Below are 15,078 nucleotides of genomic sequence, written 5' to 3' on the forward strand. Positions count from 1 at the left end.
CCCTGACTTGAGGTGCGGTGGCATATCCTGAGGTGTCTGGAGAGTTGCTGGATGTTGGCGGGGTAGATTGATCCGGTGCTATTATGAGAATTTCCGTTTTTTTGGTGTTTAGCACCAGGTTGAGGCTGGTTAGAAGATCGTTGATGGATGAGAGGCATTTTTTCCAGTAGGCCATGGTTTTGTGTATGGTCTCCGTGATAGGGATGAGAATTTGAATGTCATCCGCGTATAAGAAATGGGTGAGCTTGAGGTTAGTAAGTAGATGACAGAGTGGGAGAAGGTAAATGTTGAAGAGAGTGGGGGAGAGTGATGATCCTTGTGGTACCCCCATCTTGACTCGAAGCCATAAGAAACACATATCACAATTAGGCCTTGATGAATGAAAAATTGATACACCTTGCTGAAGGATTGACTACGACATTTATGGAACTTACTCCAGCCCTCAAATCCCACAGCTAAAACCGAATGATACCTTTATATACGTATAGCTGCAGTCATTCTCGCTTTGCAATGTTTTATGAATGCTGATTTAAACATTATTTCTGATAGCCAGTATGTTTGTAATGTTGCTTCTTCTCTTCCTGGAGCATATGTAACCCCTTCCTTAGATGAGAGAACAAGTTCGAACCATTGTACAGCAATGCCCCCAGTATTCACAAGTCACCTCTGCCCCTTCCATGGGTGTGAACCCACGAGGCTTACGTGCCAATGAAATCTGGCAGATGGATGTTACCCAATATCCCGCCTTCGCCCCCTGGAAGTTTTTGCATGTAACCATTGATACTTTCTCACATTTTCTATGGGCCACACCCCAAAAAGGAGAAGCTACCAAACATGTTATTAATCACTGTATAAAAACTTTTTCTATAATGGGATTACCCTCTGTTCTGAAAACTGATAATGGCTCTGCTTACAGCAGCCATTCCTTTGCTGACATTTTGTCAATAATGGAACATTAAACACGTATCTGGCATTCCCTACAACTCCACAGGGCAGGCCATTTTGGAGTGAGCCAATCACACCCTAAAGAATGCCTTTGACAAACACAAATAAAAAGCAGGGATTGCCCCTGGACTTCCCCCTAAGCAGGACTGGCTGAACAAAGTATTGTTCACTTTAAGTTCACTTTAAATCATCTAAACATATCAAATTCAAATCAGACCACAGCCATGGATAATCATTATGGGACTAGGGTTAGTCGCCCACAACCGTCAGTTTTATATAGAATGTTACTTAACCCTGTCTGGCATGGTCCCGTTCCCTTGTTAACATGGGGACGAGGATATGCTGCTGTGCTTGTCCCACAGGTCCACTTTGGGTTCCGATCTGCTGTGTGAAGCCGTGGAAAGATGGCGTGGCATCCAGGTCTACAAAACACGATCCCAAACTTCTCCCTGAGCCTCCACAGCCCTCAGAAGGACAGAGACCAAACCCCCCCCCCCCCCCCGCAAAAAGCAGCACCACATGACCTGGGGACAGATCAAAGCGCTACCTGACCAATCTGCACAACTCTTGGAACAGCAAGGTCTTGAGAAAACTCCAGAGAACTTATTAGCTGCCTTTTCTTGCCTGAATGCCAACTCATTAACAATTGTGTTCTGCACCCTCCTCTTTTGCTTTATTTCTCCCTCCTGCCATGGTGATTTCTGAACAAGGACTATGGCGGAACAACATGTACATCCTCGATGCACAGAACTTTTCACACCTGTTGAAACGAACAGACTGTTGGATCTGCACACACATGCCAACCCATACCCGCGGAGGACTAATGATGCATGCCGTGCCATTTAATCTTACAGAATGGATTAATTTCCTGTGGCCAGGAGGTTATCCCCTTAACTCTCCAGTTGGTAATACCATAATACCCATCAGCAGCCGTATTCAAGAGACTGCCGCTCTTTGTTGGGACTATGATCCAGGGGATGGGAAGGGGCTTCAGGTGGAAAAATATCCATATTGTAACCGAACCTTTGTATTACAAGAAGCCATGAGTAGAACACAATTTAACGCACGCACAGACGGGCCCATAATCACTGAACACTTACATAATTATACCACATATATGTGCAATTGGCAGATTTCAGGATGTGCAGTGGGAGACCCAAGCAGGTGCAGAGAGTATAGAGGGGACGGGGGATTTACCCTTTGTAGTTATGTAGCCCAAATGATAACACAAATTAAAAATACCAATGACATGTCAACTAATCTGTTAGGAAACATTTGGATGTTATGCGGGCGTAGAGCATATATGCAAATTCCCCCCAATTGGACAGGCAGATGCACTCTAGGCTACATCCTCCCCTCATACTATGCAGTCAACAGTTTAGCTAAAGCAAGACTCCGTAACAAAAGGGAGGCGATCGAGAGTCCCATAGATAATTACAGGGACTTACACATCCTAGCTAACTGGATGACTGCTCTATTTAATCAGACAGTCCATGCATTAAAACTACTCACAACAGAAGTCTCTCAAATGAGAGAAGTAGCATCACAGAACCGCGATGCCTTAGACACCGTTTTAGCTCAAAAGGGTGATTCCTATTATAATGATTGTAATTGTCTTAATTATTTGCCTGTGCTGCTGTATTCAGTGCATACCCAACCTCATATCCATACTGAAACCTTGCTTTCAGCCTGGATACAAAGATATATTGTATGCTGCTTAATAGGGAATCATGAGCTCTGCGGCAGCTGGCACACTACGCCGACTCAGCTTTTCTCTCCATATCCCCTCTCCCCTATCTCCAGCTCATACGCAAAGCATAGCAGGTTTCAGTAGGGGTCTAAAGCATGGATACAGAGATATTCGTTATGCTGCTTAAATAAAAACAGAAAAGGTGAGATGTGGGGAATCATGAGCTTTGCCAGCAGGCCATGTCAGGGGTTAACTCTAACTTCCCTTCTCTCTGACCTTTGCACTGAATGCAGCAAAACTAGCTCATCTTAAATCTCTAGCTTATAATTAACCCTCACTGCCTAGGAGAGGATATCTAGCTGCCACGTATTCAGCTGCAGGCAGAAGGCAGACACATATATGGTATAAGCTTCAGCAGCCAATGAAATGATCTGTACACACCCCTTGAGCCAATGGTCTAATGACACGTCTGTATGCTATGGCTAGGAGAGCCAATGATGTAATGACACGTCTGTATGCTATGGAGAGGGGAGCCAATGATGTGATGGCACATTTGTATGCTATGGATGTATGTACAATAAAAAGGGACCCACGGGAGTGGTCAGCCCTTCTCTTCTCTTCCCTTCTTGCCATGAATCCTGCCTGATGTGTCTTCATTGCCGCAATATCAAGCTCAAAACCTGTGCTTGACAGATGTGAGAATTTATTTCAAAACATAAGAAATATCTTATAAGGTTCATACTGAATAAGTCAATGACTGGGGAAAGTTAGAGTAAAGTTATCAGAATAACTTTAGTTGGAAATTCAGAGGAACCTACCTGGATAAGTGTACAGGTGAGTATAAACGTATAAAGTTATCCAGATAATTTTGGGATAGGAATATGCCAACGAGATTTACTTGGCTAAACTTGTTCATGCAGTGATGAATATCAACACTGCTCAAAATGAAATCACATGCAGGGAACATCTCCAGCACTATCTCTTTTTAACCAGATAAATATTGAATAGGCTACAAGTTGCTCAGAAAGATTTAGCCGAGGACAGGGGGAAATATTCAAATCTAGGATTCTGTCTTTATCATAAATGGTTTTTTTTCCATAGATGATAGGATGAATTAGCCATGACATTGTTGCATCCGGTGGTCTCAGACGGCTTCGCCCGACATGCCTCACCTCTATTTCAGCCTTCTCCACCAGCCTCGGGAGAATGGCGTCCGTAGTGTCTCCTTGCCGCTCCCTCCGGTGTCCCCAGAGCGGCTTTTGCGCGGCGTCCCAGCCATGTTGACCTGAGGCCTCCTAGGGCGCGCACACGCCTCACGTCTTGTAGCAGTGTTGGCGTGAACCTCAGGGGCGTCCCCTTCGAGTGACGTCACTGCTTCAGACTACAAAAGGTTGCCCATTTGCTGACTCTTGCCGAGTTAGCAATGGACTGTATTCGTTCCGGTCTGAAGCTGCTCTGCCGCTTCTGCTGGAAGCTATCTTCACCCTTCGGGGTTCTACTAGCTTGGGTACCCGCTCCTCAGGAGCCCTTTGCTTATTTCCAGGTGCCTATCCTGAATCCAGGTACTCGCTCCTCGAGGGCCAGTGTGTCTATCCTGGTGCCTGCTACCAATTCTTCTACCTGCTGGAACACTACCTATCAGCTAGAGAGTGAGTACTACTTCTCCCAGTCTGTTCATCTACAGCTCCTCGTTGTCTATCTGCATCGGGCCCTATGCCACCATTGTGGAACGGGACTCCTCTACCGAGGATCACATACTGTTGCTACCTATCCTCTCTCTACTGCTTATTGGGAACTCTATCTACTCAGCTACAAGGGAGTGTGTAGTAACATCTGCCAGTCTGTCTCTCCTACAGTGCCTCACTGGATATCTGCATCGGGGCCTTATACCACCATTGTGGGACGGGTCTCCTCCGCCGAGGATCACAGACTGTTGCTATCTAATCCACTCTCTACTGCCACCTCTGGTGAAACATACAAGCTGCATAATAAAGATATATTCTCTGTGTTTGTGCATCTAGCCTGGTGCTACAGTTCTCTACGGGGCTCCTCCCAGTGGGAGTCACTAACACTGTTGCCCCTAAGAATCCACCGAACACCTCGATATCATAACAGACATGGGGGATGATGTCATCCAGTAGCACCAAACAGATCTCTCCTGGCTAGTAGAGCTTTTAGCTCTATTGAGCATGTGCAGGAAATGCTATGAAGACACTATGGGGCAGATTTTCAAAGGCTACGCGCGTAACCTGAGAAAATCTGCCCCTGTGCACGCCAAGCCTATTTTGCATAGGCTCAGCATCGCACGCAAGCCCCGGGACGCGCATATGTCCAGGGCTTTCAAAAGTGGGCGGTCGTCTTCAATCTCCCTGGGCAAAAAGAGATCGGCTGAGAGATGGAAGATTCAGATAAAAGAGCTCTTTCATCCTGAATTAACAAAGCAGGTCTATCCCCAGATGTATGGGAAAATTGCTTGAAAGTTGTATGAGATATGCAAACTATATCTACTTGGGCCATGATGAAGATGTGAGGATCAGATGAGCTCAATCCTGCAGCACTTTCTTGCCTTGGCAATCAGTGGTAGAAAAGCATACATGAGGTCTGTGTACCAAATGAGCAGGAAAGCATCTTGAACTAACTTGAATTTGCTGGGAAGAATGGAATAAAATTTGTCCAACTTCCTTTTATTTTCTGATGTGAATAGGTCAATTACTGGTAGACCCCATAAGTTGGTAGCCTGTTAGCTGTCAATTGTTATAGACACCATGTTTGTGGACAGAAAACTCTGCTGAGTCAATCTGTTAGCGTGTTGAAGATTCCTAGATAATATGCAGCTTGTAGAACAGCTTGATATTTGCTTGCCCATTGCCAGACTTCCAAACAAAAAGTCCATGACCCTGTGTCGCCCAGTTTGTTAACACAGAACATAACAATTTGGTTGTTGGTTTGCATCATAATACTTTTCCCCTGGAGAAGACAGATGCAAGTCGCTAGAACATATGTGATCTCTCTCAGTTCCAGCAGACGTATCTGAAAGTGACTTTCCTTGTGACACCAAGTTTTTTGGGTTCTAAGGGAGCTTGTGTGGACATCCATTTATAGAGGCTTCCATTGTTAAGGTTACTTGGTAGGAAACACTGTGAATAGGTATTCACTTTTGAATTACATGGGGGATCAACTACCAGCATATTCTCATTTCATGTCCTTGGATACTTGTACTGTGGCTGTCAGTGGTTGAGTTAGCTTATCTCATTGACCACATAGATCCTACTACATATGATAAATACAGATGTGGGTCAGTAGAATTATGTGAATAGTTGTCATATGGCCTAACAAAGTACTGTTCTAGCTGTCGAGTTCTGTGAAGTGAGTAGCTTGTCAATGAGCCACCTCATGGCATTCTCTCGTTCTGCTCAGATGACGTTTTCTGGGTCGACACTAGGTTTGACTTCTTGAAATTCACTAGAAGTCTCAAGGTTTGCAGGAGATGCAATCATCCAGGTAAGGGAAGGCAGACTTCCTGACGCTGTAGATGTGCTGCTACTAATGCTAGGTATTTTGTGAAAATTCTCCAAACTGCCAGCAGGCCGAAAGGGACAACTCTGTATTGATAATGGAAAGAATGTATCTTGAAGTGAAGGTAGCATTAGTTGGAGGGATGGATAGATATATAAGCATATGCATCCAAATCAAGAACACCTATCCATTCTTTCTTCTAGATGTAGAAAAGAATTATGCTGAGTGAATTCCATTTTGAATTTCTCTCAGAGCAGATGTTCATTCATTTTTCTCAAGTCCAGAACATGCCTCAATCGCTCCAATTTTTGGGGATGAAAAGATACCAGGAGTAGAAACCCTTTTCTACATTAAATTCCAGCTGCCATTCAGCTGCCCAGTCTCCTAGCCTCAGAAGGTTTCTCTGCTGTACCTTGTAATCCACTGCTGTTTTAATAGCTTTGAATAATTTAGTGTTGCCTGCAAATTTTAACATTTTACATGCCGCTCCCTTTTCCAGGTCATTTATAAATACGTTAAACAACGCAGATCCCAGTATTGATCACTGTGGTGCTCCACTAATGACCCTTCTGCATTTGGAAAACTGATCATTTATTCTTACCCTATGTTTCCTGCTTTTTAAACATTTACCAATAGGTTGCTGCCTTCTATCCCAAGACATTTTAATTTTCAAAAAGAGTCTCCTGAGGGACTTTGTCAAATGCCTTTGTCAAATACACTATATCAACCATCTTTATCTACATATTTACTTACACCTTCAAAAAAGGTAAAACGATTGATAAAACAAGACTTCTCTTTGCCAAAACTATGCTGACTCTTCCCCATTAAGCCATGTCTATCTGTATGGCCAGTGATTTTGTTTTTAATAACAGCTTCTACAATTTTGCCCGGCACAGTCATCAGGCTCATCTCTCCACAGTTTCCCAAATCAATACAAAGCCTCTTTAAAAAAAAAAAAAAAAAAAAGCATACTGACCACTCTACAATCTTCAGGGATTGTGCTGGTTTTAAATAATATTTTACAGATTATTAACAGGTTGTCAATTTCATGTTTGAATCTTACGATTTGGGGGTGGATGCCATCCAGTCCTGCTGATTTGTAACTCTCTAGTTTGTCAGTTTGATCGATTATATCCTCCATTATCACAAAGATATGTTTTAGTTGCTCAGAATCACAATTAAAGAACGAAGTTAGCATGTGGCACATTTAAAACTAATCGGAGAAAGTTAATTTTTCACTCAACGCACAATTAAACTCTGGAATTTGTTGCCAGAGGATGTGGTTAGTGCAGTTAGTGTAGCTGTGTTTAAAAAAGGTTTGGATAGGTTCTTGGAGGAAAAGTTCATTACCTGCTATTAATTAAGTTGACTTAGAAAATAGCCACAGCTATTACTAACAACAGTAACATGGAATAGACTTAGTTTTTGGGTACTTGCCAGGCTCTTATGGCCTGGATTGGCCACTTTGGAAACAGGATGCTGGGCTTGATGGATCCTTGGTCTGACCCAGTATGGCATGTTCTTATGTTCCTTGTATGAGAATGTTTCCCATAGCCTCCTCAGTAAGAACTGAGGCAAAATCATCATTCAGCTATTCTGCTATGTCCTTGTATTCCCTAAGCACCCCCTTTTACCCCACTGTCATCCAGAGGCCCAACTGATTTCCATGCAAGCTTTTTGCTTTAACTGTGCTTGAAAAAGGTTTTAATAGTTTTTGCCTGTCTGGTATGCTTTTTCTCAAATTCTTTCTTGGTATGGCTTAATTATACATCTAACTTTCAGTGCTAATGCTCGTGTCTATTTTTTTTTTCATTTGGATATGTGTTCCATTTTTTGCACAATGCCCTTTTGGCTTTAATACTTTCTTTCAGCTCACCATTAAACCATGCTGGAAGTAAGTGAAATCTCCCATTATTGTGTTGCCAAATTTAATTGCCTTTCTAATTTCAGCTAGCATTTTCAAAGTCTGTTTCTTCATCTTGTCCAAGTGGATGGTAGCATATGCCCACCACTATACACTTACCCATCACACATGTTATTTGTATCTATAAGGATTCCAAGGAGCATTTTGTTTCCTGCAGGATTTTTATTGTGCTTGAGCTCAACCCGCCAGGCTGCCCATGTCCCTTAACCTTCCTTGGAGGCAGGAACAAACATCGGATTGGCGCACCGAGCACGGAGAGTGGAAGAAGGAGGAAAGCCTACCAAACAAAACCCTTCTCTGTTCTCTGTCTTGTTTTTTGGGGTTTTTTTAAGCTTTACCTGAGCTCAGCCCATCTCAGCTGAGTACAGAGACAGTCTCTGGCTGTGGGGGGAAAGGGCATATATCACCGCCGCACTTGGCTTCCAGCACCTGCTGCCTTTCAGCTGTTTCAACAGCTAAGTGCATGCAGGCTGGAAAAACCAGCTACCGGACCAAGGCACTCATCTGAGGGATCACGGAAATCACCTCAGGAATTCTCAACTGGGGGAGGGACCATTTGGTATCACCGCGGGATAGCGTCGCAAATTAAATTTCCTTCTTTCTTTCTCCTTATAAAACTTGAAGCACTCCCCAGTAGGGAGATGCACGTCCACCATCTGCTGGAAACAGAGAATACTGGCAGGTTGGTGTCACTGCAGGAGTATATATACTATGATGTCAGCTTTGCTCCGTCTCCATCTGCTGGTAGAGGTGCATAACCCACTGGTTCTGAATTCATCTGTCTGGACACTAAGAAAACCCCAGTATCAAAGTGTCCCACTGATTACTCTCCTCCCACAATATCTCTGAAATGCCTATAATTTCTATATACTTGTACACTACCATACATTCTAACTCTAATTTTACTATTCAGACTTCTGGCTTTCACATATGACATTTTAAAGTTTTTCTATTTGTATTCACAACCCACTTACAAGCAGAAAATACAGGCGTTATAGAGTCACTGTGCTCTGTATACATCCATCTGTGCTATTTCAGCCTTAACTATAATCTCTACTAGGATATTCTAATGTCCCTGATTTGCAAGTATCCTTGGAAGATAGTGATTCAGAATTACATGGTTCAGAGGGAACTATCAGCTTTCCTTCACTTGTCTAGTTTAAAAGCTACTCTATCTCCTTTTTAAATGTTAGCACTAGCAGCCAAGTTCCCCCTGGTTAAAGTGGATCCCAACCTATCGGAATAGGCTCTCCATTCCCCAGAATGTTCCCCAGTCCCTAACAAATCCAAAGCCTTCTTCCACGCATTGAGATTCTACAGCTACAGAAAGAACTTGTGAGACAAGGAAATTGAGCAACTGTATGGAGGATGAAATTTAATGTAGACAAGTGCAAAGTGATGCACATAGGAAAAAGTAATCCCAATTACTAGTACATGATGCTGGATTCTGTATTGGGAGTCACCACTCAGGAAAAGGACTTTGGAATTCTTGTGGACAATGCACTGAAATATCAACTCAGTGTTGGCGGCAGTCAAAAAAGCAAATAGAATGTTAGGAATGATCCAAAAAGAAATGGACAATAAAAATGAAATATATATACCCTCTGTATTGAGTTATGGTGCAACTGCAGCTTAAATACTGTAGGCATCATCTCAAGAAAGATAACAGAACTAGAAAAGGTGCAGAGGAGGGTACCAAAATGATATTGTTACGTTTGTCGGCTCGAGGGCTGTCTCCGCGATCCAGCTCATTCATCCGATGCTGCTGAACCAGTTCACTGCCGCCACTCCGCATGGCGAGGGATGCTGCCTACATACACTGAACCTGGCTCCCTAGGCATGCGCATGCACCCAAGGTCTCCTTTTAAAGGGTCCATGATGGGAACCTAGCTGTGGTGCCCCCTGAATGAAGTCAGCTCTTCAGCCCTTATAAGGGCTCTTCTCCCTGCCAGGCACCACCTCAGCAACAGGTCGACTCTGTCTAGAGTGTTAGTTGCTGCCTTTCCCTGTGTCTTCAGCCTCGGCCAGCCTTGTCTTCAGCCATGTCTTGGGCCCCTTGGACTGACTTCCAGTACTGAACCTAGCCTGTGACCTGACCAACTTTGTCTTCCACCTGCATGGACCACAGCCTGTGACCTGACCAACCTTGCCTTCCACCTGCCTTGACTATAACCTGTGACCTGACACTTCTTGTCTGCCATCTGCTCCGGCCAGAGCCTGACTACAGAACCTCTTTTAGTTTTCACCAGAGACACTCACCTAAATCCTGCTGGCCCCCGGAAGTCAAAGGCTCAACCTTTGGCTTCCGGGGGCCGGGGGGGAGGGAAGAACTGGTATAAGCAAAGCTCCAGCTCAGTGCCTGCATCGTCTTCCGCCAGCTAACAGTGAGGACCTACTGGGCTCTCCCAATAGGTGGCACCAACTTCACTCCAACACAAAGGTCGACAATTCAAACAGATAAAAGGGATGAAATAGACCTCTTATGACAAGAGGCTAGGCAGGCTAGGGCTTATCAGCTTGGAAAAGAGATGACTTTTTCTACTATTTCTTGTGTTCTTATTAGAACCATCTCTGATTTGGACCAATAAAACCTATCCTCAGGTAATTTATTCATTCATTCATTTCATTTAAAACTGTTTGTATACCACTTTTATGGATTATGGGATGGACTGCAAACACGATCCCAGATTATAATTTTGATAACATATCTCTATGCAAACCCCTTTACAAATACAAAACCACTCTGATTTGTCCAGACTTTACATGAAGCATATGAGACTAGAATTTATATTTTCTGTTACACAGCTTGAATCCCTATTACCAAGCAATGTGTCACAGAAAGCTGATTTTTTTTTTTAAGAACATCTCATATATTTGTTTTCAAAACAAGATTGTATCATCTATAATGAAATGGCAAAAACATAGAGAATGTGAAGTTTCAGATGTTATTTATAGAAAATCCTAATAAAAACATTTAACATTTTCAAGTTTAGTCACTTACGGAAAATCTGGTGGTTCAAAAGCTGATTTTATCACACCAGCATAGATGGCCATAATTGAGAGAATAACACAGGAAAGGAACACTAGTGCAAGTTTGTTGACGTATTTCACCCCAACAAAGACAACTATGGCCATCATAACGATTATGCAAGTTCCATAAACTCTCATATTATTCAGCATGGCTTGAGTTTCCCCATCAGCATTAACTGCTTTAAATATTGCAGCACCTGGAGAAATATAGGTCTGCAAATCAAAAACAAAGACAAGCAGTTTAATAAACCACTCTGCTCAACATTTCAGAAAAATAATTTTAATGATAGAATATTCTACAGAATTAATTTTGAAACACCCCCCTTTAAATTAAAAACAAAAGAACAAAAGTGGCTTTTTCAATAACAGCTTATAAATCATGCTTTCATTCTATTTTTATACTGTAAAATGCAGAACTTTATTAAAGAAAATATCAGACATGTAGCTTTTAATTATATTTTGGCTGCTAATCTCATCTAATCTAAACATTTTAAATTGTGAGGCACCATTCACAGCTACTGAAAAGAAGACCCAGTCATGGTAAAGCAGTGATACTGAGTTCTCAAATTAAGTGTATGTGCATACCAGGTTCTGCAGGAAGCCAAGGTCTAAGGCCTGTGGCCAAGGACTGTCCATACAATGGCTGAGCTATGCATAAAAGCACGGGGAGGGACAATCCTTTATATAAAACCGTAGTCTTCCATCAGGCAGATCATCTGCAACAGATTAGGAAGCTGGCTATATGCTCTGGATCCAGTCAAACAGTCCCTGGTTTTGAATAGATTGCTACAAGGGCAGAGAGTTACGTTAGAAGTTTATCCTGCAGGATGGACAAACCTCACGAAGAACATGGGCAAGGGCCTGTCATGACTTCTCTGAAATTCAGACAATATCCCTGGCGAACAATGGTGAGGACCCACCAGTCCAACGTGATTAGCGGCCAGCGGTGGGCAAAGCCAAGAAGCCTGCTTCCCACCGGGGGATCGAGTGCTAAGGGTATGACGCACTGACTCCTGCTCCCTCGCTTCCAGTCAAAAGCCCGTAGCCGGGGCCTGCTAGGGAGCACACTGGGCCCTGGGAGTATACTGTTGATGGGGGCGACCTCTAGAACAAGCCCGGGACATGCAAGTCCGGGTGGCCAGAGGATAATACTTCCGCTGCCAATAAAAGGACTTCCTGGTACTCGGTCGGGAGGATTTCCTGGCAGAGGAGGGTGGGTCAGAAGCACTAGCAGATAACTATTGAAGGGTTTCATGGTGATCCTTCAGCTGGGCTACCGCATCCCTGACCTTATCCCCAAAGAGATTTTCCCCTGTACAAGGGAGGTCAGCCAACTGTTTTGGACCTCTGGACAAAAGCTGGAAGCATGGACCCAGGCCATCCTAAGGGCACCAATGCCCACGGCGGCCACCCATGGTGCTGTTTCAAAAACATCATAGGTGGATCACACCTCATTTTTTCCAGCTTCCAGGCCCTGTTGTACAAGAGCAGAAAACGACTCCTGTTGTTGCTGCGGCAGACGTTCTGAAGCTCTTGGACCTGTTTCCACAGCTTCCGATTGTACTGGATCATGTATAACTGATAGGAGGCGATACGGGCGATGAGCATAGCACCCTGAAAGACCTTCCTACATAAGGAATCCAGCTCCCGATGCTCACACCCCGGGAGGGGGGGGGGAGAGGAATGGGTGAGGGAACGCTTGGCCTTTTTGAAAGTGGACTCCACAACCACAGATTTGTGGGGGAGATGGCATTTCTTAAAACCTAAGGCCGTTGCACCAGGTAAATGGCATCCACCTTTCTGTTCACCGGAGAAATTGATATTGGGTGTTCCCACATCCTATGGAGAAGATCCTTGAAGATGTCATGGAAAAGAATGGCTAGTATCTCCTTAGGTGCATCGACAAACTGGAGAACTTCCAGCATCTTGTCATGCATCTCCCTCAGTTAGGAATTGGAAGACAATGGCTTCGGCCATGGCCTTCATAAACCCCAAAAGGAGAGGTCCTCCGGGATAGACCAATGCCTTTCCTCTGGTGGCAAAGGTTCTAAGAGGAGATCACCAGAGTCTTCAGAGGAAGACTCAGAAGATTCATCTCCCCATGGATCATATGGACTCTCCTCCTCACTTAAGTCCCCCGGGTGCCTGCGTGGGTGAAGCTGGGCACCAAGGGACCCGCAGCATCGATGGCAGGGAGGGCGCCGATAGCTGCAGGAGGCCCAATGGCCTGGGCACAGGCTCAGAAAACTGTGGCCTTAGGAACAAAGCACCGGACAGTGCCGGTGGTCAGTACAAGTCTTCCTCCTCAGAGGACCCAATGATGGGAATCGCTCCCAAGGAGGGTATTGGCAGCCACTGAGGAACCAATGGTCCCCCAGGAACCAGCTACATCTGAAGGGTGCCGAGAAGGACAACTAGACGCTCGAGCAGGGCGACAATAGAGATGGTGCAGGCTCCAGCACCGGTATGGGGGCTGGTGCCGTGGATGGTTCAATGTCCCATAAAGCTCAGAGCACCACACTCTGCAACCTACGGTCCAGCTCCTCCTGGAAGTCCGGTGAAAACAGGACTGATTGAGGGGGAACAAGGCGTCATCGGAGCCCCCTCGGAGACCCGAGGGGCTCGGTGCCCGGCACTGATGTCGGTGAGGAAAGCCTAGGACTCCCCAGTCTGCAGGAGGGTGGGGCCCTCCTCATCATGGGGCCTCTCTGGTGGGGGCACAGTGGCCACCAGTTCCGCACCAGAACCAGAGCCATGTGCCGACGACGACCGGTGGTGATGGTTTCAGGGTTTTCCACAGTGCTCGGTCCGGTCCATTCCTGGCACCGAGGAAATGGAGGAACCCGATGACCAAGAGAGCACTGACAGCAGCAAGGGCCGATCACTGGTGCCCCCGTCTCTGGAAGTAGCTGCTGGGGGTGAAGAGAGGGACAGCATATCTAGTGGTTCCCTCCTACCCCCGGGCGTCGGGGACTCCGAAGCCGGCATAGATGGAATGGACATTTTGGGGCCAAAAGGTTTCTCCATTTTGTTGAGATGAGCACAATGGCTATTGGGGGGGGGGGGGGGTCATCTGATCACACAGCTGATAGCCTCGGACGTCATGCGATGCCCCCAGGTAGAGGATGCAAACCTCATGCAGGTCAATGATGAATATGATCCGCAGGCACTGGGGGCATTGGCAAAAACTGGATGACGCCACGAAAACGAGTTGGTGAGCAGTCGATGGTCAGCAGTCGCAGAGAAGCAAGCTGCCGGGAATAGACCGTGGAAAAGGTTGAATGGTAAAAAAAATAACCTATCACGCCGAAGGGACACTGCCGTGACCTCGGACGTCCAGCCGGGCGCTCAGGTCACGGCGTGCTCTCATGCACCTTCGCCGGCGAGGGCTGTTGGAAGCCGCGCCTCACATGGGGAGCGCCCGATCCGCCCCGAGCTGCTGCCGAAGCCGCTTGGGAGGAGGGGAGAGAGGACTGGGGCTGCTCCAGAGCTGCCAGCGCGCCCGCCCGCACGGGAGACCGGCACCCATGGACGCGGCCATGGCAGGTGAGCGGGGGCTGGGGGAAAGTTTGCCCGATCCTGGCTCCTCTAAAGGTCTTGTCCCGGGGGGTGAGGGGGTCAGCCAGTGAAGCAATCATTTGCATGCGCTCATGCACCTTTGCTGGCGGGGGCTGCTGGAAGCCTCACATGGGGAGCGCCCGATCCCCCCAATCCGCTGAAGCTTCACAGGAAAGTTTGCACGTGAAATTTCGTCTCTCTCTGCTGGGGCTTGCCCGACGCTCCACACTAACGCAGGGGTAAGGGTAGGCGGTAAATTAGCAGGTTAAACACGCGGCAAAACTGCAGGTTAGAAAGGCGATAATCGGGGCGCACGTTACTGGATCGGAGGGAATAGCTAATCCGATCGTTTACATATCATATACATGCCGCGGGCGGAAAGGGTTACCCGTTGATTTCAAGAAGCGGTAAGGAT

General features: G+C 45.8%; 1 protein-coding gene across 3 annotated transcripts in view; it reads right to left on the minus strand.

The window, feature by feature from the left end:
- SLC12A7 (solute carrier family 12 member 7) overlaps window positions 1–15,078 on the minus strand; it is a 485,337-nt gene that overhangs the window by 371,493 nt on the left and 98,766 nt on the right. For all 3 annotated transcript variants that reach the window (XM_029589924.1, XM_029589923.1, XM_029589925.1), the window contains exon 7: window positions 11,077–11,318. In XM_029589924.1, coding sequence (XP_029445784.1) covers window positions 11,077–11,318 — 242 coding nt within the window. The remainder of the gene's footprint in view (window positions 1–11,076; window positions 11,319–15,078) is intronic.

The sequence above is a fragment of the Rhinatrema bivittatum genome, chromosome 2 (assembly GCF_901001135.1).
Source record: "Rhinatrema bivittatum chromosome 2, aRhiBiv1.1, whole genome shotgun sequence".
Taxonomy (NCBI): domain Eukaryota; kingdom Metazoa; phylum Chordata; class Amphibia; order Gymnophiona; family Rhinatrematidae; genus Rhinatrema; species Rhinatrema bivittatum.